Source organism: Dipodomys merriami, unplaced genomic scaffold (assembly GCF_024711535.1).
Source record: "Dipodomys merriami isolate MVZ:Mamm:240054 unplaced genomic scaffold, mDipMer1.0.p SCAF_17, whole genome shotgun sequence".
Classification (NCBI taxonomy): Eukaryota; Metazoa; Chordata; class Mammalia; order Rodentia; family Heteromyidae; genus Dipodomys; species Dipodomys merriami.
In genome coordinates this window covers 8717928-8739075 of record NW_027203048.1, presented here as the reverse complement: position 1 = coordinate 8739075, position 21148 = coordinate 8717928, and the positions used below count along the sequence as shown (strand labels likewise).

At 40.7% G+C, this 21148-nt stretch overlaps 1 protein-coding gene across 1 annotated transcript in view; it reads left to right on the top strand.

Annotated features, from left to right (window-relative positions):
• Asxl2 (ASXL transcriptional regulator 2) overlaps positions 1 to 21148 on the top strand; it is a 91997-nt gene that overhangs the window by 48039 nt on the left and 22810 nt on the right. The window contains exons 6-8 of the mRNA XM_070025163.1: positions 7606 to 7721; positions 13294 to 13423; positions 14191 to 14334. Coding sequence (XP_069881264.1) covers positions 7606 to 7721; positions 13294 to 13423; positions 14191 to 14334 — 390 coding nt within the window. The remainder of the gene's footprint in view (positions 1 to 7605; positions 7722 to 13293; positions 13424 to 14190; positions 14335 to 21148) is intronic.

Here is a 21148-nt window from a genome sequence, read left to right as displayed (position 1 = left end):
CCCTTATTTGCAATATCTAGTATATGTATGAGTCAAGCAGAAAAGGTCAGATAAGGTGATGTTAGGAAAATGAACCCTAAGATATGTATTTTAAATGTTTTTTTCTTTCATGCATTTGTTTCTAATGCAATTATAAGATTATTTCTTTGTTGCTTTGTATGTCCCTCCCCCACAGTATAACCCCTGCTTTCACTGTATTTGATGTCGGTATAATTTGTGGAGGGGAAGGGGAAAAACAAGGTATAATTTGTGGAGGGGAAAGGGAAAAAACAAGTCGTTTAAATAAGGATACAGGTAGACCTGTTGCAACAATGAGAAGTACAAGTTGTCATGTCGAAAACGAACTTTACAACTTGGGGGGGGGGATGGGAAGGGATGGGAAGGGTAAACAAAGGAGGAGGCTACAATGCTTGATAAGAAATGTACTCACTATCTTGCCCATGTAATTGTAACCCCTCTGTACAGTATTTTCACAATAAAAAAAAAATTTAAAAAAAGAATGGCTATTGTAAAAAAGACAAAGGATAACAAGTTTTCTTCATAAAGGAACCCTTGGAGAACATTTATTTGGATATGCCTCACAAAATTAAAACTGTAACTTCCGAAGGTTCCAGAAGAGTTTCACTACTGGAGCTTGAAAAATAACAATCCTAATTTACATGAAGATAGATTCATTAGAAATTCTATACTAGATTATAAAGTGCATTTATCATAACTGTATAGAGCTTGTTGAGTTTTCATGAATAATTAAACCTAGGTCACAGAGCACCACAGTGCTCCAGGAATACCTCTGCCTACCTTCCTCAAACCATAGCTCCCTTCTGGGGATATCCAATTCCCCAAAATAACTACTAAGTACCTTGGACAGTGTCTATGACATTTGTTTGGAACAAAATAGAGTCCAAAGATAGTTTCTTGTTTTTTTTGGGTCCGGTCGTGGGGCCTGAACTCTGGGCCTGGGCACTGTCCCTCAGCTCTTCAGCTCAAGGCTAGCGCTATACCACTTGAGCCACAGCACCACTTCCGGCTTTTTTTTTCCTTTTTGCTTATGTGATGCTGAGGAATCGAACCCAGGGCCTCATGTATGCAAGGCAAGCGCTCTACCACTGAGCCACCTTCCTGGCCCCCAAAGATAGTTTTTTAAACATACAAATCTTTTTTTTTTTTTTTTTTGTCGGTCGTGGGGCTTGAACTCTGGGCCTGGGCACTGTCCCTCAGCTCTTCAGCTCAAGGCGAGCGCTCTACCACTTGAGCTACAGCGCCACTTCCGGTTTTCTGGTGGTTTATTGGAGATAGGAGTCTCACGGTCTCTCCTGCCCGGGCTGGCTCTGAACCGCAATCCTCAGATCTCAGCCTCCTGAGTAGCTAGGATTACAGGCGTGAGCCACCAGCGCCCGGCTAAACATACAAATCTTAAGATCCTAAGATCTCAGCCTCTTGAGTAGCTAGGATTACAGGCCTGAGCCACTGGTGCCCTGCCTAAAATACAAATTTTTCTTAGAGGGACTCATATAAAAATTTAGACATAATTTCTGGGAGACACTAAAACCCATGTAAGACTTCACACAGCAAAGACATTGCCGATTTCCTTGGACTCACAGGGTTGTAAATCATTGAAAGATATTGTCCAGACTATGTCACTCTTTCTTAACTTTTTTCTTTTTTTTTTTTTTTGGTGCCCTTCCTAGGGCTTGAACTGAGGACCTAGGCAATGCCCTCGAGCTTTATTGGTGCTGGCTTTATTTATTTTTTTAATTCCATTTTATGCTAGATTGTCATAGCTGTGACATGGTTTAAATTCCATAGTCCATCCCCAAGAGGAGCCCACTCAAAGGAAAGTGAAATATATCCATCCATAGTTTATATATTAACCCAATACTCATCACAGGTTTTTTATTCTGCCCAATGGTAGTTTCTTCTTACAGCTGATTGTAGTCTACCATTTTGCATGTCAGAGCTGTTTTTGAGTGCCACATCTTGGTTAGGCTTCATATAGTACAAAGATGAACCAAACTCTAGTTCTAGAAGCCATTTGGTATGAGTTCACTTGGGAGAAGCCTAAATAGTTCCTGACTGCACAGTTCAGTCCTCTGGGCTGTCTGTCCAGACAGGATCTATTTTATGGTTAATATGAATACACCAGTAACCAGATCCTTTGCCCAGCTTTTCTGGAACTGATGATGTTTATAATGTTCGGCCAGCAGTTCCTGCAGGCCATGGCTGATGGTTTGCAGCTGTTGCTGGCTCATGAATTCCCTAGCGTGGAAGAACTTGACCTGGGGCATGGTGGCAACAATCTTAACCCATCTCAGTGGCAGCCCTGGAGTAGAAAGGATGCATAGGATAAGGCTGGCCCAGAGTCGCCCCTGTCTTGGGCTCTCTTACACCAGATGGCTGTGAGAGGAAGCTGGTGTAAGAGGTGGATAGTTGTTTTTTTTTTTTTTTTTTTTTTTTCTCATTTTCAATAAGAAAAGTTACTTTTGTGACAAGCGAGGGCAGGAGGAGAATGAGGAGAACTTGTAGTCTGGTCACATTGATTGGAGTCCATAACTTCCTCCAGCTCTGTAGTTTTCAAAGATACCAAGAGTTGTCTCCTCTGGTATGGAGAGGAGTGGAATCTCCCCCCACACACCCTTTTTTTTTTTTGGCGGCTGTTTTATTTATTTTTTATTATAATGGTGATAGGTTACAGTTACATAAGTCAGATAAGGAGTAAATTTCTTTTTGAATAATGTCACCCCTTACCTCACTCTTTTCCAGTTTTTCCTCCTATCCTTACCCATAAGATATGTAGTTCATTTTCAACATAGTGTATAGTGAGTAACACTGCTGCATTTATTCACCCTTTGTCCCTCTATTTCTGTGCACCCCCCGCCCCCAAAGTCTCAGCCTCGTAAACCACATGCTCAGAGTCACGTATACCAAATTGTTCATTGTCAGCAGGGGCTGACAAAGCCAGTTCTCTCATAGGAGAGGGAGAAATGACTCCTGTCTTTTGTTCAGGGGCATTTTTATACAGTCAGTGGACTAGAGGGGCTACTCTGCCTATTGCTGGACTCTGAAGATAGTGAGTAGGCAGGGTGGAGCTCAGGTCTGGGTGGAGGGTGTTCCATGATGCAGCTCGGGGCTAGAAGCCCAAAATGGAAGAGAACATACTAACACTCTTACCTTCCCAAAGACAAATAAATGAACAAACAAGACAAAAAGAAAACAAAAACAAAAAAACCTCTTGTTTCTATTTCCTGGTGTTCATTGATAAATATGATTTTATATAATATATAATGAGTCACATAGGCATTGTGCCTTTGTGTTCCCCTAAGAGTATCCTCCTTTGGTCTCACTGTGTGGAATCTTTTTTATAAATAACATTTACTAGTCCATTAGTTTTTTCTTAAATTTTTGGTGTCAGTACTGAGGCTTGAATTTGGGTTTAGGTTCCCTGCCTTGTGTTTTAGCCCAAGGCTGGTACTCTACCACTTGAATCACAGCACCACTTCTGGCATTTTGGTGGTTAACTGGAAATAAAAGTCTCTTAGACTTTCTTGCCCTGGCCATCTTGATCTGCAACCTTCAGATCTCAATGAGTAGCTGACTACCTAAGATTATAGGCAGGAACTACAAACTCTTGGCCTTGCAAACATCTTAATCATGTTGCTTAAATAATTTGTGTGTAGGGCTGGGAAGGTGGCTCAGTGGTAGAGTGCTTGCCTTGCATGCATGAGGTCCTGGGTTCGATTCCTCAGCACCACATAAGCAAAAAGAAAAAAAAAGCCGGAAGTGGCGCTGTGGCTCAAGTGGTAGAGCGCTAGCCTTGAGCTGAAGAGCTGAGGGACAGTGCCCAGGCCCAGAGTTCAGACCCACGACCAGACCCAAAAAATAAAAATAAAAAAAAATTAAAAAAATAATGATTTGTGTTGACTGCAGTCAAAGCAAGACAGGAGACTTATGCATATAAGGACTTGTTTCCTTCTGCTTTTTTCCTGGGCCTTGGGGGATGCTTTGTCATCTCATCTCATTGAATATGTTATGGGCTTTTGCCTGTGTAATCATGCTTCTCTATGTGTAAGGAAATTGGAGTAGATTAAAAACCCACTCTACTACTTCCACCTTGCTTCTTCTAAAACCTAAGACACAATACCAGTTCTGGTCATTTCCCCTGGTCATGCTTGTTTAAGTACTAGGTAGAAATCTTCTAAATTTCTGGTACTGCCAAGTTGATAATGTGGAACTTGCTGGTCACTGATGGTTCACACCTGTAGTCCTAACCACTCAAGAAGCTGAGATCTGATGACCTCAGTTTTCCAGAAAATTGGAAGTGAAGCTGTAGCTCAAAGTGGTAGAGTGCTAGCCTTGAGCAAAAGAGCATAGGGACAGTGCCCAAGCCCCATGGCCAAAAAACAAGAAAAAGAAAAAAAACATTGCTTTCTTTGTATTTGAGGCAAAATATTTTGTTGAACTCTGTTTTAATGGAGAGGTGGCTAATTGGAAGGACCCAATTAAAGCAGACCCTATTAAAAATGAAAGCAGAGCTGGAAAGGTGACTTAGTGGTAGAATGCTTGCCAAGCATGCATGAAGCGCCGGATTCCATTCCTCAGTACCACATAAACAGAAAAAGCCAGAAGTGGCACTGTAGCTTAAGTGGTAGAACACTAGCCTTGTACAAAAGGAACTCAGGGACAGTGCTCAGGCCCAGGCCCTGAGTTCAAGCCCCAGAACTGGCCAAAAAATAAAAAATAAAAAAATAAAGCAGAATGGGCTGGGGGAGGGATAGGCTGAAGTGGTAGAGGTCCTGGATAGCTAAGTGCAAGCCTCTGAGTTCAAACCTCAGTATACAAAATAAAGGCTTCAGCTTATAATAAAAATACAACATAAGTGTCTGGCATCATTACAAACCTGTAATCCCAGAACTCAGGAGACAAAGGATTGAGTCAACTCCAGAATAACCGATTTGTAATGATACAGTGATCAGTGTGGGTTTTTTTTTGTTTTTGTTTTTGTTTTGTTAGACGTGGGGCTTGAACTCTGGGCCTGGGTGTTGTCACTGAGCTCTTCGGCTCAAGGCAAGCACTCTACCACTTGAGCCACAGGGGCTGGGAAGGTGGCTCAGTGGTAGAGCACTTGCCTTGCATGCATGAGGCCCTGGGTTTGATTCCTCAGCACCACATAAGCAGGGGGAAAAAAAAGCCGGAAGTGGCACTGTGGCTCAAGTGGTAGAGTGCTACCCTTGAGCTGAAGAGCTGAGGGACAGCGCCCAGGCCCAGAGTTCAGGTCCCATGACCGGACCAAAAAAAAAACCCCAAAAAACCACTTGAACCACAGTGCCACTTCTGGTTTTGTGGTGGTTATTTGGAGATAAGAGTCTCACAGACTTTCTGCCTGGGCTGGCTTTGAACCATGATCTCAGATCTTAGCCTCCTGAATAACTAGGATTATAGGTGTGAGCCACCAACATCCGGCCAATGTAATCTTTTTTTGTTGTTTTAACATCAAATTGATAACATGTCAATTCTTTCCCATATATAAACCTTTTCATAAAGATTCAGATACAGATCTAAAGCTAAAGCTAAATTGCCTTACTCTTAGGCATTTCTCAGGACATCTAAAAATTGAAATTCTCTATCCCAAATTCTCTGTTGCAAAACTTAAGTGTTGTAATGAACTGTGTTTCTCTATTTTCATGTCAGCACACTTGGTTCTACTGTGTATGGTAGCTGTTTTGCTATCAGTGCCTGTTCAATTCAGCTACTAGGAAATGACACCAACATGTACTCACCAAGAGTTAGTACTAGTTAGTAGCCATAGTAATTTCTCTTTATATTTGTTTCTCTTCGTGTGTCCCACCTTCCCTTCCCCCACCTCCCCCCATAAAAAGTCTGAGTTATCACTTTCTCTTTTCTTTCCTATCATAAATGCAAACTTCATAGAACATAAAAGAACAGCTGGTGTCAGTGGCTCAGGTTTGTAATCCTAGCTACTCAGGAGGCTGCCATCTGAAGATTTCAGTTCAAAGCCTGCCTGAGCAGAATAATCTGTGAGACTCTCCAATTAACCATGGAGAGTTGGGAAGGAAATAGCTGGAAGTAGAGCTGTGGCTCAAGTGATAGAGTGCTATCCTTGAGCAAAAAAGTTCAGGAGCTGCATCCAGGCCCTGAGTTTAAATCTTAGGACTGCCCCCCCCCTTTCCCAAAAAAGTCTGATTGCTATTTATTATAGATAGTGACTCTTAAATGAGGAACTTTTGTTCACATATGAAAGGTTTGGCCCACTTCTGATAATGCTCCATAGAAACAGTTAAAGAAGAAGTAGGAAGTGGTTATATCCTATGCAAACGATTTTGTTGGTGGTGGTTGTGGGGCTTGAACTCTAGACCTGGGCGCTGTCCCTAAGCTCTTCAACTCAAGGCAAGCACTCTACCACTTGAGCCACAGCACCATTTCTGGTTTTCTGAGTGGCTTATTAGAGGTATGCCCGGGTTGGCTTTGAACCATGATACTCAGATCTCAGCCTCCTGAATAGCTAGGATTACAGGTGTGAGCCACTAGTGCCTGCCTTGCCCTCTTGTATTGTATTAATGTAGAGATGGACTGTCAAGATTAAAACTACACTTGATTGTTTAGATGGAATGATCTTAATTGCCCTTATTTTAAACTGGCATTTCAAGGCTTTCCACAAAGTCATGTTTCATGATTCACCTTAAGGTTAGCCTTAGGAACATTGATACCAAAGAACCCTAAACATCTTTTCTAGGTTGTATATACTTTGGTCATTCATGATTAATACTCTGATTTTTCTGTTTATTTGATCACTTCTATTGAAAATTTAAACAGTGACAGTAATGCATCCTTTTTTGGTCGTGGGGGCTGAACTCTGGGCCTGGGCGCTGTCCCTCAGCTCTTCAGCTCAAGGCTAGTGCCCTACCACTTTAGCCATTTCCGGCACCACTTCCAGCTTTTTTCTGTTTATGTGGTGCTGAGGAATTGAACCCAGGGCCTCATGCATTTGAGGCAAGCACTCTACCACTGGGCAACTTCCCAGCCCCTGTTTGTTTGTTTGATGCCAGACCTGAGTCTTTAGCTCAGGGCACTGTCCCTGAGGTGTTTTTTGTTTTGTTTTGTCTGTCGTTGTCTCCCCCTCCCCCGCCAAAGCTAGCATTCTACTACTTGAGCCATAGTTCTACTTGCAGGTTTTTGGTGGTTAATCAGAGGTAAGTCTCACACACTTTTCTGCCCTGGCTGGCTTTGAACTGTAAACCTCAGATTTTAGCTTCCTGAGTAGCCAGGATTACAGGTATGAGCCACTGGCTTCTGGCTACATCTTTTTTCTCTTTTTTCTTTTCTTTTCTTTTTTTCTTTCTTTCTTTTTTTTTGTGTGTGTGGTGCTGGGGATCTAACTCAGGGCTAAGATGTATCCTTTCCCCCACCTGTCATTCTTCACTAGAACATCCTGAAAAAATAAACAGATGCTTTGTGTAGTAAAGCTCCAGCAAGATCCAAGTGTTTGGTCCCAGATCTTAACACAGGTAACAGGATATGGTATAGAGAAGTAATAGTGCTTGATAGTAAAATTGATAACAAAAATTTTCATTGTATCTTTCCCTCCCCCAGTGTCATCTAGATTGTCACAGCCATCCTCCCCACAGTCAGGCTGCCCATCACCCACCATCCCAGCAGGTAAAGTCATTTCTCCATCACAGAAGCACAGCAAAAAGGCACTAAAACAGGTAAGCATTGCTAGTTTGTGTTTACTAGTCAGATAATCTCCCAAATAAAAAATATGTTAAAGAGCCAGGTGGTGGCACACTCTGGTAGTCCTAGATACTTGGTAGGCAAAGACTGGAGGATTGACAGTTTGAGCCCAGACTGGACAATATAGCAAAACCTTATCTTCAAAAGAGGACAGGAGGGGGCACTATTTCAGCAGGTACTGAAAATTTTTGAAGCTTTTATATTAGGCTGTTGTAAGGGGAAATTTTATGCACTTCTGTGAAATATCCATTGTAGGTTTTTGGTAGATACTTTGTCACATTTTTGAAGTTCTTAATTTTTTCCCTAGTTTGCTAAGCAGTTTCTTTTTGCATGCTTTTTGAAAATCATGAATAGCTGTTGAATTTTTCATGTTTGTTGTCTTTTTTCCCCCCTTCTTTTTTTTGCGGTGCTAGGGATCTAACCCAGGGCTAGACACATACTAAACAGGTGCTTCTACCACTGAGCCACATCCCCTGCCCTCAGGTTTGTTTCATTTGAAATTTGTTGAGATGATCATATAGATTTTCTCTTAATTTATCAAGTATAATTACATAACTGAATTCTCTCTCTTGAAAAAAATAGCTTACATTGGTTATTCAGAGGAGTATTTCATTGTTACATTTAATTTTTAAAGAGGTTCTTGCTTTTTGCCTGGATCAACCAGGACTAAAATCCTCCTATGTATATTTTCTTCATAGCTAGGATGATAGGCATGAGCCATTAGGCTTAGCCTTTACTTGGTTGAGATAGGACTCTCACAAACATTTTTTCTGGGGTTGGCCTTGAGCCCTGATCCTCCTGATGTCTGCCTCCAGAGTAGTTAGGGCTACAGGTGTGAACCACCATGCTTGGCCTAAATTTTCTAGTATTATTGGTAGTTCTGTGGAATAATCCTGATGGTGCTTACAAAATAATTTTTAAAATTATTGAGTTTTCTTATGGGTTTAGTATGGTTTTTACAGTGTTGTGCTATCTTAGAGTAGTTGTGAAATCAGGACTGCTCTACCATCATAAACTAGAAAGATCTCTTTTTTGCAGATTTTGAAAATTGTACAAATTACTACTTTTCAAGTTGTTTTTTTTTGGGGGGGGGAGGGGTGGCGGTGATTGTTTTTCAGTCCTTGGGCTTGAACTTAGGACCTGGGCACTGTCTCTGAGCTTTTCTGTTCAAAGCTAGCACTCTACCATTTTGAACCACAGTTCCACTTCTGGTTTTCTGGTTAATTGGAGGAAGGAGCCCATACTGGCTTTGAACCAGGATCCTCAGATTTCAGCCTCCTGAGTAGTGAGGATTATAGGCAGAAGCCACCACCTAGCTTGTTAAGATTTAATAACATTTCTTAAAATAATTTTTAAGATTTAATAACATCTCTTAAAATATTTTTTCAGAGATGTACAAGTCGTTATGTGGAAAAACGAACTTTACAACTTTGGTGGGGGGTTGGGTGGGGGGGAGAGGAGGATTGGGTGGAGGGGTGGAGGGAGGATGGGAAGGGGAACAAAGGAGGAGGCTACAATGCTTCATAAGAAATGTACTCATTATCTTGCCCATGTAATTGTAACCCCTCTGTACAGTATTTTCACAATAAAAAAAAATAATTTTTCCAGCATCATAGTAGTAGCTGATACTAATTTCTTCCTTTTTTTTTTCCCTCTTCTCTCTTTTTATGCTCAACCTAGGGCTTGAATTCAGGTCCTGAGCTTTTTTGCTCTACACCTTGAGCCATAGCTCCACTTCTGGCATTTTGTTTGTTAATTGGAAATAAGAGTCTTACATATTTTCCTGGCATGTGATCCTCAGATTTCAACTTCCTAGTGGCTAAGATTACAGGCATGTACCATCACCCAGTTTCTGCCCTTTTTTCCCCTTTTGGTGGTAGTAGGGCTTGAACTTAAGGCCTTACGCTTGTCGTTATACTTGCTAGGCAGATACTCTACAACTTGAGCCACACTTCCATCCTTTTTTGTTTTGCTTTGCTTTAGTTATTTTTCGGGTAGTGTTCATATTTTGCTGAAGGCCAGTCTCAGATATTTCTATTTACAATCTCCCACATACCTGGGTTACCTTCCAAGTAACTAGGGTCACAGATACTTGCCACCTGGATTATTTAGATGGAGTCTTACTTTTTTTCTGGGTATCTCAAACCAAAATCCTCCTATTCTCTGTCTCTTAAGTAGCTGAGAGTACAGGTATGACTATCACATTTGGCCTGTTTTCTCTTTTTTGAGCCAGTTTTTAGGAATTCAGTCTTTCTTAGAAACAGTCATCTTAGCTGGGTGCTGGTGGCTCATGTCTAGCTACTCAGGAGGCTGAGATCTGAGGATCACGGTTCAAAGCCAGCCTGGGCAGGAAAGTCCTTGAGACTCTTATTCTCCAATAAACCACTCAGAAAACCAGAAGTGGCACTGTGGCTCAAGTGGTAGCACTAGTCTTGAGCTGTGCCCAGGCCCAGAGTTCAAATCCCCTGACCCCCCCCCCCAAAAAAAGTCATTTTTACCCACTTTTTTCAAAAACTGATAGAATGTTATAATTAAGTTTTTTTTGTTTTTTGCGGTCATGGGGCTTGAACTCTGGGCCTTGGCGCTGTCCCTCAGCTCTTCAGCTCAAGGTGAGCGCTCTACCACTTGAGCTAAAGCGCCACTTCCAGTTTTCTAGTGGTTTATTGGAGATAGGAGTCTCATACTCTTTCCTGCCTGGGCTGGCTTTGAACCCTTATCCTCAGATCTCAGTTCCTGAGTAACAAGGATTACAGGCCTGAGCCATGGGCGTTGGACTCCGAGTTTTTTGTTTTTGTCTTTGTTTTTTGTTTTGTTTTTGGTACCAGTCCTGAGGCTTGGAACTCAGAGCCTGGGCTTTTATGCTTTAAGGCTACCATTCTACCACTTGAAAACAGCTCCACTTCTGGCTTTTTTTTTTTTTTTTTTTGTCAGTCATGGGGTTTGCACTCTGGGCCTGGGTGCTGTCCCTGAGCTCTTCAGCTCAAGGCAAGTGCTCTACTTCTTGAGCCACAGCGCCACTTCCAGTTTTCTGGTGGTGAATTGGAGGTTAGAGTCCCATGGACAGCACACAGGCCCAGAATTCAAGCCCCAGGACCTATAAAAAACAAAACAAACAAAGTTTAAATTACATGATTTTTATAGTGTTTAAAACCATAGATTTTTACTAAAATCTATCTTTAAGTTATCTGGAAGATTTTCAGAAGTATAAGATGTGCTTTTCCACAGGGAAAAGGCAAGTGTAGAGTCTGTTAGGTGGTTGGTGATGTGTATAAGACTGTAACATAGTTCTGTATGTCCAGTGTACTCTTGTATCTTAAGAATCAAATATTGTGTGTTCTTGAGGGGATGTCAGTATGGTATGTAAATTTAAGCTTTTGTTCCCAGTGTATTTTTCATAATATGAGTTAATATAAATTATTCTGTTTTTAGTCTTTTACCCCAAATGAGGGGATTTTATTATTTATTAACTTCAAAATTACGAACCGTGTTTGTAAATTACTAAAGGGAGAAGAGTTGTGTGTAGTTTTTTATTAAAAGAATTTAAATTATTAAGCTCTAGTCATGAGTCTGAATTTACATAGATACAGCAGAAATAGATGAGATCTGTGATTCTGTTAAGTTTTGTAGTATTCTGGAATGACCTTTGGTCCTATCAAATGATGAATATTGATGATTCAGCACTTGAGCAGCCTATGGACATCTTCTGGTCAGATTGCAAAGCATGAGAGAACAAGCCATACTCAGCTGTCATTTTTCACACAATGTGCTCTGCTTCATCTACTCTAAAGCTTGTATCTAAATTCAACATCTAGCACTTTATTATTTTTCTCCATTATCTGCTTATAGCAAGAAGATGAATTGTTGACACTGCCTACACCACAACCAGGGATGTGTATGAATGTTAAACAGAATAGCAGCCAGTTGTTTCACATTTGTCTGTATAACAGGCATGAAAGTTTAAGCTGACTATTGGCAAAATAATGTCAGAATTTTTTTTTCTGAAAGTTACATTGTTGATGTTTGTTTATCTGCGGGGGGGGGGGGAACAAAAGAAGAAAAACCAAGGGCTTCATGCATGCTAGGTATGCACTCTACTGCCAGTTTTTCCATCCAGTTTTTTCTTTCTTTCTTTTTTTTTAAAGTTCTAGTGTTTTTCTTCTTTTGTTTGATTAAGGAAATTGCTTTTGGTATTTTTATGGTTAAAGTTTAAGGTTTTTTTTGTTTTCTATTCTTTCTTAGTTTAATTATCAAGAATATGTATGTATGAATTAAGAACTTCATAGAAATAAAAATAATTTGAAGTAATCAGAAAGAACCATGGTGTTCTTCAAATCAGCACTGTCTAGTCTTCCTTTCCTTCTGTTTATTGCATTGCTGCAGATTGCTGACTTTTGATCATTGGGATAAGTCCCATTGCTCTTATCCATGATAAAGAGTTTTTCAACACTTCTGAATCATAATAAGTAAGCTAAGTATTTGTTTTTCTACATAGGGTTGATATATATAGTACTACTCTTCTTGGTATAGGGTTGAGAATCCTGTTTTCAGAAATGATAAAGAATGTACAATTCTCTAATTACAAGATTGCAAAATCACTGGTAATTTTTAAATTATAAACAATGTTAATGACTTTCCTTCATATTTCCATCTAAGTGAACGATTCTGAGAATAAAAATCCAGTCCTTTTTTTTCCTTTTTTCTTTTTTGGTCATTCAGAAACTTCTTCTCAAGCCGTTTTTATTTCTTTTATTAGTATACATTAGTTAAACAGGGAAAACTCAGTCATTAGGAGTTATGTTTCATTGGCTTAACTTAGGTTTGTCTATCTTGATAGATTTCATAGAAAGTCAATAAACAGTATGGTTCTCACCACACAAAAAGCCATTTAGGTGTTTTTTTGTTTTGCCAGTCCTGGGGCTTGAAGTCAGGGCCTGGACACTGTCTCTGAGCTTCTTTTGCTTAAGGCTAGCATTCTACCACTTGAGCCACAGAACCACTTCCAGCTTTTTCTTTTTTTCTTTTTTATTTGGGTCCGGTCGTGGGGCCTGAACTCTGGGCCTGGGCACTGTCCCTCAGCTCTTCAGCTCAAGGCTAGTGCTCTACCACTTGAGCCACAGAGCCACTTCCGGCTTTTTTCTTTTTGCTTATGTGGTACTGAGGAATCGAACCCAGGGCCTCAGGCATGCAAGGCAAGCACTCTACCACTGAGCCACCTTCCCAGCCCACTTCCAGCTTTTTCTGTATATGTGGTACTGAGGAATCGAACCAAGGGCTTCATGCATGCTAGGCAAGCACTCTACCGCTAAGCCACATTTCCAGCCAGTTTTTTCTTTTTTCTTTTTTTTTTTTAAGTTTTAGTGTTTTTCTTCTTTTAATTTTATTTCTTTATTTCTTTTTGTTTATGTGGTACAGGGGAATCAAACCCAGGGCCTCATGTATGCTAGGCAAGCACTCTACTACTTAACCATATTCCCAGACCAGCCATTTAGTTTTTATAATTAAACTCTGATTTGTTTTGTTTCTTACAGTCATTTTTTTTCTTCATAGGCCCTAAAGCAGCAGCAGCAGAAGAAACAGCAGCAGCAGCAATGCAGAACTAGCATGTCCATTGCCTCCAACCAACACCTTTCTCTTAAGACTGTCAAAGCAGCCGGTGATTCTGTCCCAAACAAAGCTGGTAGGCAGTTTAGTAATATTTAATGGGCATTTCTTTTCCCCAGTATTTTTCTGTTGATTTTACAAATTTATGTAATGCATCATCATATTTGTTGATTCAGTCACAGAATTATTATGTTGCCAAATCACCATTATAAATCCTCCTAGGATAAATGGAAAACCTGTGTTGTAAATCATGATACAGTTATTTAAAGGTACATCAATGAGATTTATAATGAGATTGTAAGAAGGAAATTAATGACTACCTCCCAAAATGTCTAACTTAATAATAACATTTGCAAGCTTCTCATCTTAACCTTACAAATGTCTTGTTATTGTGTCATAGTGAACTCCTTACCAGTGTCTCCTTCAAAAAATCAAAGTTCCCAAGAATATGTAGTATGGCTTCAGTTTCCACAGGACATATGCCTTTGGATCTTTTTGTTATTGTTTGTCTTGTTTTTAATCCAAGCTGACTACAGACATTGTATTGCATTACATAATTCATTTTGACGTATATACTTTTTGGGGGGCGAGGGGGGAGGGGAGCTGCCATAGAGTGAAAGTTCTGAGTCTTGCGTTTTTGTTAGAAAGGAGACTTGCCACCAGAAATAAATATAGTATGGGAAGGCATTTTACTTTTTTTTTTTCTCTCTTGTCAAACTTGGAACATATTAGCAGGGCCACATTTCCTCAGATATAATGCTCTTTAGTTAACATCGTATGATTCTTTGTTTGATTTTTGTCTATATCCTCAGTGGCGCCAATATTTACATGTTTTTTCCTTAGCAATATGGGAAGGAAAGCAATCTGATGGACAGTCAAGCAGTCCCCAGAACTCAAACTCCAGCTTTTCTTCCTCAATGAAAATGGAAAATCCCTTGCTAGGCTTGGGGAAGAAGTCTTTCCAGAGGTCTGACAGGCTCCACACAAGTAAGTTAGTTTACAGAGACTTCCATTTTCTTTCTGTAACATCATCTATGTAACCGAAATTCATTAGCTATTGCTATAGGTTTAGTGCATGATTAGAGGTACATAGCAAGGATTAGACATTTCTTTTTGTTGATGTAATTTTAGGGATTCTGTTTATTTTTTTTTTGTTAAACTAGGGATTGGACACATGACTTTACACATGGTAAGGAAACATTCTACTATACCTCCAGCCTGACATAATTACTTTTGGGTCCTTCCCCTTTCCCTTTCCCTTTCCCTTTCCCTTTCCCTTTCCCTTTCCCTTTCCCTTTCCCTTTCCCTTTCCCTTTCCTTTTCCCTTTCCCTTTCCCCTTCCCCTTCCCCTTCCCCTTCCCCTTCCCCTTCCCCTTCCCCTTCCCTTTCTTCTCCCCCTTCCCCCTTCCCCTTCCCTTTCCCCTTCCCCTCTTTTTTTTTTTTTTTGCAAATTTTTTATTGTGATTAAGTGATTACATAAATTTCACAAAATTCACAGTATTGTGGGATAGTGATACTTAGTCACAAACACATTCTAACCTTCATGGGGCAAATTGTCTTTATCGTGGTCTATAAAGTTTATGAGTTCTATGAGCTTTGACAATACAGTTATTTCTTCCACATTGGGTGATATGTACATTCCTTTCCTTTTGCTTAGTGTCAGCTGTTCCTCTTTCCCACTTATTCCCTCCCTCCCACTGCTGCCATTGAGTTGCTTAGTTCCTATTAATCAATGTCCAGTGCAGCTGGTGGGTCCTGCTGTTGTATGTTTTCCCGTTTCCCTCTGTTTCTGTGTCCTCCTCCTAGTTTTCCTTCAATGTGCACATATATACCATTTATGTGGTCAGCAGTATGGGGTCAGTTAGTAATGATTCGATCGGATGAGTCCTTCCCCTCCTTTTTGCCTTTTTGTTGTTGTTTGTTTCGCTTTGAGACAAGATCTTGCTTTGTAGTCCAAGCTGGCCTCAAACTCGGTTCTCCTGCTTCAGTCTCCCAAATGCTGGCATTACAAGTGTTTACCACAATACCTGGTCCTGACCAGACTGATTTAAGACAGAATATAAAATATGGATGGAATTTATATAATTTGTCTTTTTTATGTTTATTATCTACTGTTCACTTTTTTTAGAAATTTTTTTTGTAACAGGAATGTACAGAAGGGTTACAGTTACAGCTCTTAACTATCTTCCTGTCCTCCACTTACCAAACTTCATTTCAGAAAAAGATGTTATCACTTTGTGGTTTGTTTCTCTCTCTCTCTCTTTCTCTCTCTCTCTCTCCCTCCTCCTCCCCCTCCCTTCCTTCCCTCCCTCCCTTCCTTTCTTCCTTCCTTCCTTCCTTCCTTCCTTCCTTCCTTCCTTCCTTCCTTCCTTCCTTCCTTCCTTCTTTCCTTTCCCTCCCTCCCTCTGTCTCTTCCTTCCTCCCTTCCTTTCTTCTTTCATTGGTCATGGGGCTTGACCTCTGGACTTGGGCCCTGTTCCTGAGCTCTTCACCTCAAGGCAAGTGTTCTGCCACTTGAACCACAGGGCCACTTCCGGTTTTCTAGTGGTTGATTGGAGATAAGAGTCTCTTGGATGTTCTTGCCCGGGCTGGCTTTGAACTGTGGTCTTTAGATCTCAGCCTCCTAAATATCTAGGCATGAGCCACCGGTCCTGGCCATCTCTTTATTTTTTTTTAGCTAGACCTGGGACTTGAACTGTGGGCCTGGTACTGCCCCTTTTTGCTCAAGGCTAGTGCGCTACCACTTGAGCTACAATGCCACTTTGAGCTTTTTGCTGTTTATATGGTACTAAAGAATTGAACCCAGAGCTTCGTGCATATTAGGCAAGCACTCTACCACTGAGCCACATTCCCAGCCAGTTTCTCTTTCTACCAGTAAGTTGCTTTGTCCTGGTTTTTTAATGTACTTCTGTAAACCGAAAGAAGGATTTATAATTACATATGACAAGCAGAACCTTTTTTTCCTCCTCCTTTGAAAACCTCACTAAAATGAGAATATGGGGGAACAAAAAGATTGACTCCATATATGTGAAGAAAAGAAGAACCAATTGGGCAGTGCCAACAAATTTTGAAAGATGAAAACTAAATGAAAGGCCGGCACCAGCGACTCATACCTGTAATCCTAGCTACTCAGGAGGCTGAGATCTGAGGATCGCAGTTTGAAGCCAGCCTCAGAAAAGTCCCTGTGAGACTCTTATCTCCAATTAACCACTCAAAACCTGCAAGTGGTACTGTGATTCGTGGTAGAGTGATAGACTTGAGCACAAAGAGGCTCAAGGACAGCACCCAGGCCCTGAGTTCAAGCCCCACAATTAACAACAACAACAAAAAAAACCAAAAACCAAAAACCAAAAACCAAAACCAAAAAACTGGATGGAACTGAAAAGCAGGTGCCATTAATAAGCAAGCCATCCATAGCTGCTGAACACCAGAAAGGTTCAAGAAGTAGAGAGATGATGTATTACAGAAGAGAAAGGTTAAGGCATAGGTTTGAAAAGAAGAGCCTTGCTGAGAATATGGTTGAATGGTAGAGTTTACTTAAATACGCCAAGTCCCTGGATGCATTACCAGCACACCAAAAAGAAGAATTTTGTTTGCAAGTTAATGAGAAGTAGTTTGAAGTTTCACACAGAAAACAGGCCTTTTTAAGGTGAAATTGATTAAAAATGCCTCAAATACAGAAACACAACATAGAGCTAAGGGCAGATTATATACTGAACTCAGGGACACCCAAGTAAAATTCAAACTCTCAAAAGTGGATCTCCTGTTGGCTTTTAGAATACTTAATAGTGAAGCACATTCCTGCCACCACTACTTCACATCTCCTCCTACCAGGAGATGGGCAGATTGGTATCTAAGGAAATTGAATAACATCAGAAAAAAGATTAAGACAAATTTACAAGTTCCCAACAAATATATCATCAACTCTGGGCGCTGGTGGCTCACACCTGTAATCTTGCCTACTCAGGAGACTGAGATCCGAGGATCATGCTTTAAAGCCAGTCTGGGCAAGAAAGTCAGTGAGACTTTTATCTCCAGTAAACCATTCAGAAAACCAGAAGTGGTGCTGTGGTTTAAGTGACAGAGTACTCACCTTGAGCTGATGAGCTGAGGGACAGCGCCCAGGTCCAGAGTTCAAGTCCCATGACAGACAAAACAAACAAACATATTGTTCTTCTCACATTTCTTTGAGGCCCATAATCTAGGAGAGCTGCCATGTACACGAAATTTGCACTTAGTTTTTTAGTACTTTTTGTTTTGTTCTATTCACTAAGATTCCTTTGAAGAAATCCTTCATCAGGCGAGGAAGAAACAGGTGAAACAGATTCCAGGAAAGAGAAAATATAAAAATTACTATGAGACCACATAAGCAAAAGAAGAAATCATATCTATAAAAGAACGGAATCCTTTTTTATTTTGAGGCACAATAAAGCCCAGGTTGCCCTAGAAGTCACCAGGCCTTCAATTTACAATCCTGCCACAGCCTCCCAAGCACTGAGATTATAGGTATGCATCATCACACCTGGCTGAGAATACTATTTTTATTGTCATTTTATTTTTAGTGCTAGAGATCAAACCCATGGCCTTGTACATAATAACTAAGTGCTATACCAGTGAGCTACATCACCAGTACCAGAATACTTTCTGGAGCCATCTGGCTCCTTGCTCTGTTTTTTTTGCTCAGGGCTGGCACTCTACCACTTGAGCCACACTTCCATTTCTGTCTCTTTACTGAGTTAATTGGAGGTAAGAGTCTCAGACTTTTCTGCTTGGGTTGGCTTTGAACCATAATCCATAGATCTCAGTCTTCTGAGTAGATGTCATGAACCACCAGTGCCATTTTGTGTGTGTTGTGTGCATGCGCGCGTGTGCATGCGTGCACTCACATGTGTGCATGTGTGTGATGGGTGTATATATCAGTCCTGAGGCCTAAACTTAGGTTCTGGAGCGTTTTGGTAATTAAATAAGCCCTAGCTGGCTTTAAATTGTGATCCTTAGATCCTAGCCCCCTAAGTAACTAGAATTACTGGTGTGTGCCACTGGTGCCCAGCTAACAGCAGCATTTTTAAAGTAAGAAAAATGACGTGTTGAAAGATAGTAAATTATATGCTAGTTGAAATTTAAATATATATTGGAAATACTGAAAGATGAAACTGAAAATTTTCCTAGAAAATATGTCAGGGCAAAATTCTGTGAGAGCAAAGAGGCTAGAAAATTGGAACACTAATAGTCCTAAATCATAAGGCAATCTAAAAGGAAGAACAGAAGTTTGAAAAGGAAGTAAATGGTAAGACAAACTATATAAGAGCATCTTAGAGCGGGCGCTGGTGGCTCACGCCTGTAATCCTAGCTATTCAGGAGGCTGAGTTCTGAGGATCCAGGTTCAAAGCCAGCCCGGGCAATTAAGTCGGTGAAACTCTTATCTCCAATAAACCACTGGAAAACCAGAAGTGGCGCTGTGGCTCAAGCAGTAGAGCACTCGCCTTGAGCTGAAGAGCTGAGGAACAGCACCCAAGCCCAGAGTTCAAGCCCACGACCAAAAAAAAAAAAGAACATCTTAGAATTAAAAGTTCATGCATGATAAATGTCAAAAAATATAAATAAAAACTGCACCAAGAAGCAGTGTTTTGAATTTGAAAACATCTAGGATAAGAAGGTTCCAAAGAGCCTCCAAGAAAGAGAAAGAAAAGATTCAAAAACTGGGATTATACATGTTTATTAAAGCATTGTTCTCAATAACCAAGAAGTAGAATCAAACTGACGGCCATATGGATAAAGATAAGTATTTACATACAGTGTAAATTCTGATACTGATGACATCTCTGAGATGTGATAAACTTCAGAAAGATAAAAATTAGTGATCTCACTCATGTGGAATCTAAAGTGTTGATCTCAGAAGTTGAGTAGAACAGACATTACCAAATGCTAGGGAAAGTGAGGAATGTAGGGAGGAAGGATGGGGAAAGATTACTCAGTAGGTACTAAGTTACAATCAGATGGAGAAATTGTTGTTTTGCTATTGACAGTATGCTTTGTATATGTTAGAATAAGTGAGGAAGTAGATATACTTGCCCTGATTTGAACTTACTGCAATGTGTATGTGTCTGGAAACAAAAGTGGCAACTCAAAATATGTACAATTTTTATCTAAGTTAAGAAATTTTAAATATAATTTATCTTGTTGTGGAAACAGTATGCTTAACATCATTAAATCAGTCTTAAGTTGCCCAAGAAAAATAATTATGATTGCAGCTATCTCTGCAACTAAGGGAGACAATAAAAGAGAAATACTGCAGGCTGTGAGAAAGGTAGTTCAGGGGCTGGGAGATGGCTCAGTGGTAGAGTGCTAGCCTTGGATGCTTGAGGCCCTGGGTTTGATTCCTCAGCACCACATAAACAGAAAATTCCAGAAGTGCTGCTTGGCTCAATTGGTACGGTGCTAGCCTTGAGCTAAGAGAGCTGAGGGACAGCACCCAGGCCCAAAGTTCAGGCCCCATGGCCCACAAAGAAAAAAAAAAAGAAAGGTAGCTCAGTGGCAAGAGTGGATGCTTAGCACATGTAAGACCCTACATTTGCTACCAGTATAGCAGTGCTTTTAAATTTCGAGAGTTAGACAAAATATTTATGTCAAATACAGGTTTAGAGCCTTAGATATAGAGTGGTGAACAGAACAAAGTTTCTTCCTTATAGAGCCCATATCTGCCTAAAATTCCAGTTAAAGAAATAACTTTGGGGGGCTGGGAAGGTGGCTCAGTGGTAGAGCACTTGCCTTCCATGCCTGAGGCCCTGGGTTCGATTCCTCAGTACCACATAAGCAAAAAGAAAAAAAGCCGGAAGTGGCACTGTGGCTCAAGTGGTAGCGCGCTAGCCTTCAGCTGAATAGCTGAGGGACAGCGCCCAGGCCCAGAGGTCAGGCCCCACGACCGGACCCCCCCCCCAAAAAAAAAAAAGTAGTAACTTTAGTATCTTTTTTTTGTGTGTGTCTGTCATGGGGCTTGAACTCTGGGCCTGGGCGCTGTCCCTAAACTCTTCAGCTCAAAGCGAGCACTATACCACTTGAGCCACAGCGCCACTTCAGTTTTTCAAGTCATTTATTGGAGATAAAAGTTTCATGGAAGCCGGGCGCTGGTGGCTCATGCCTGTAATCCTAGCTACTCAGGAGGCTGAGATCTGAGGATCACGGTTCAAAGCCAGCCGGGGCAGTAAAGACTGTGAGACTCCTATCTCCAATAAACCACCAGAAAACCGGAAGTGGCGCTGTAGCTCAAGTGGCAGAGTGCTAGCCTTGAGCTGAAGAGCTGAAGGACAGTGCCCAGGCCCAGAGTTCAAGCCCCACGACTGACAAAAAAAAAAAAAAAAAGTTTCATGGACTTTCCTGCCCGGCTGGCTTGAACCGTGATCCTTAGATCTCAGCCTCCTGAGTAGCACCAGTGCACCCAGCTTTTAGTATCTTTTTTTAATTTTAATTTTATTGTCAAGGTGATGTACAGAGGGGTTACAGTTACATAAGTAAGGTAGTGTGTATATTTCTTGTCGAACTTGTTACCCCCTCATTTTTTCCCTCTTTCCCTCCCTCCTTTAGTATCTTATTGTAATAGAAGTGTAGAATTAGAAAAATTATTGAGAAATTGTATACTGAGATTCTCTAGCTTTCATGGAAAACAACCCTAAAAAAGAAGGCATGATTGTTTGACTTTGATCCAGTGGCTAAAATAAATGAAAGTTCATCTTTCATGCAAATGAGTTGGTAGTCATTTTAGGAAAGATGCTTGCAAGCTGTTTGTTTTTTTTTTGTCTCCCTT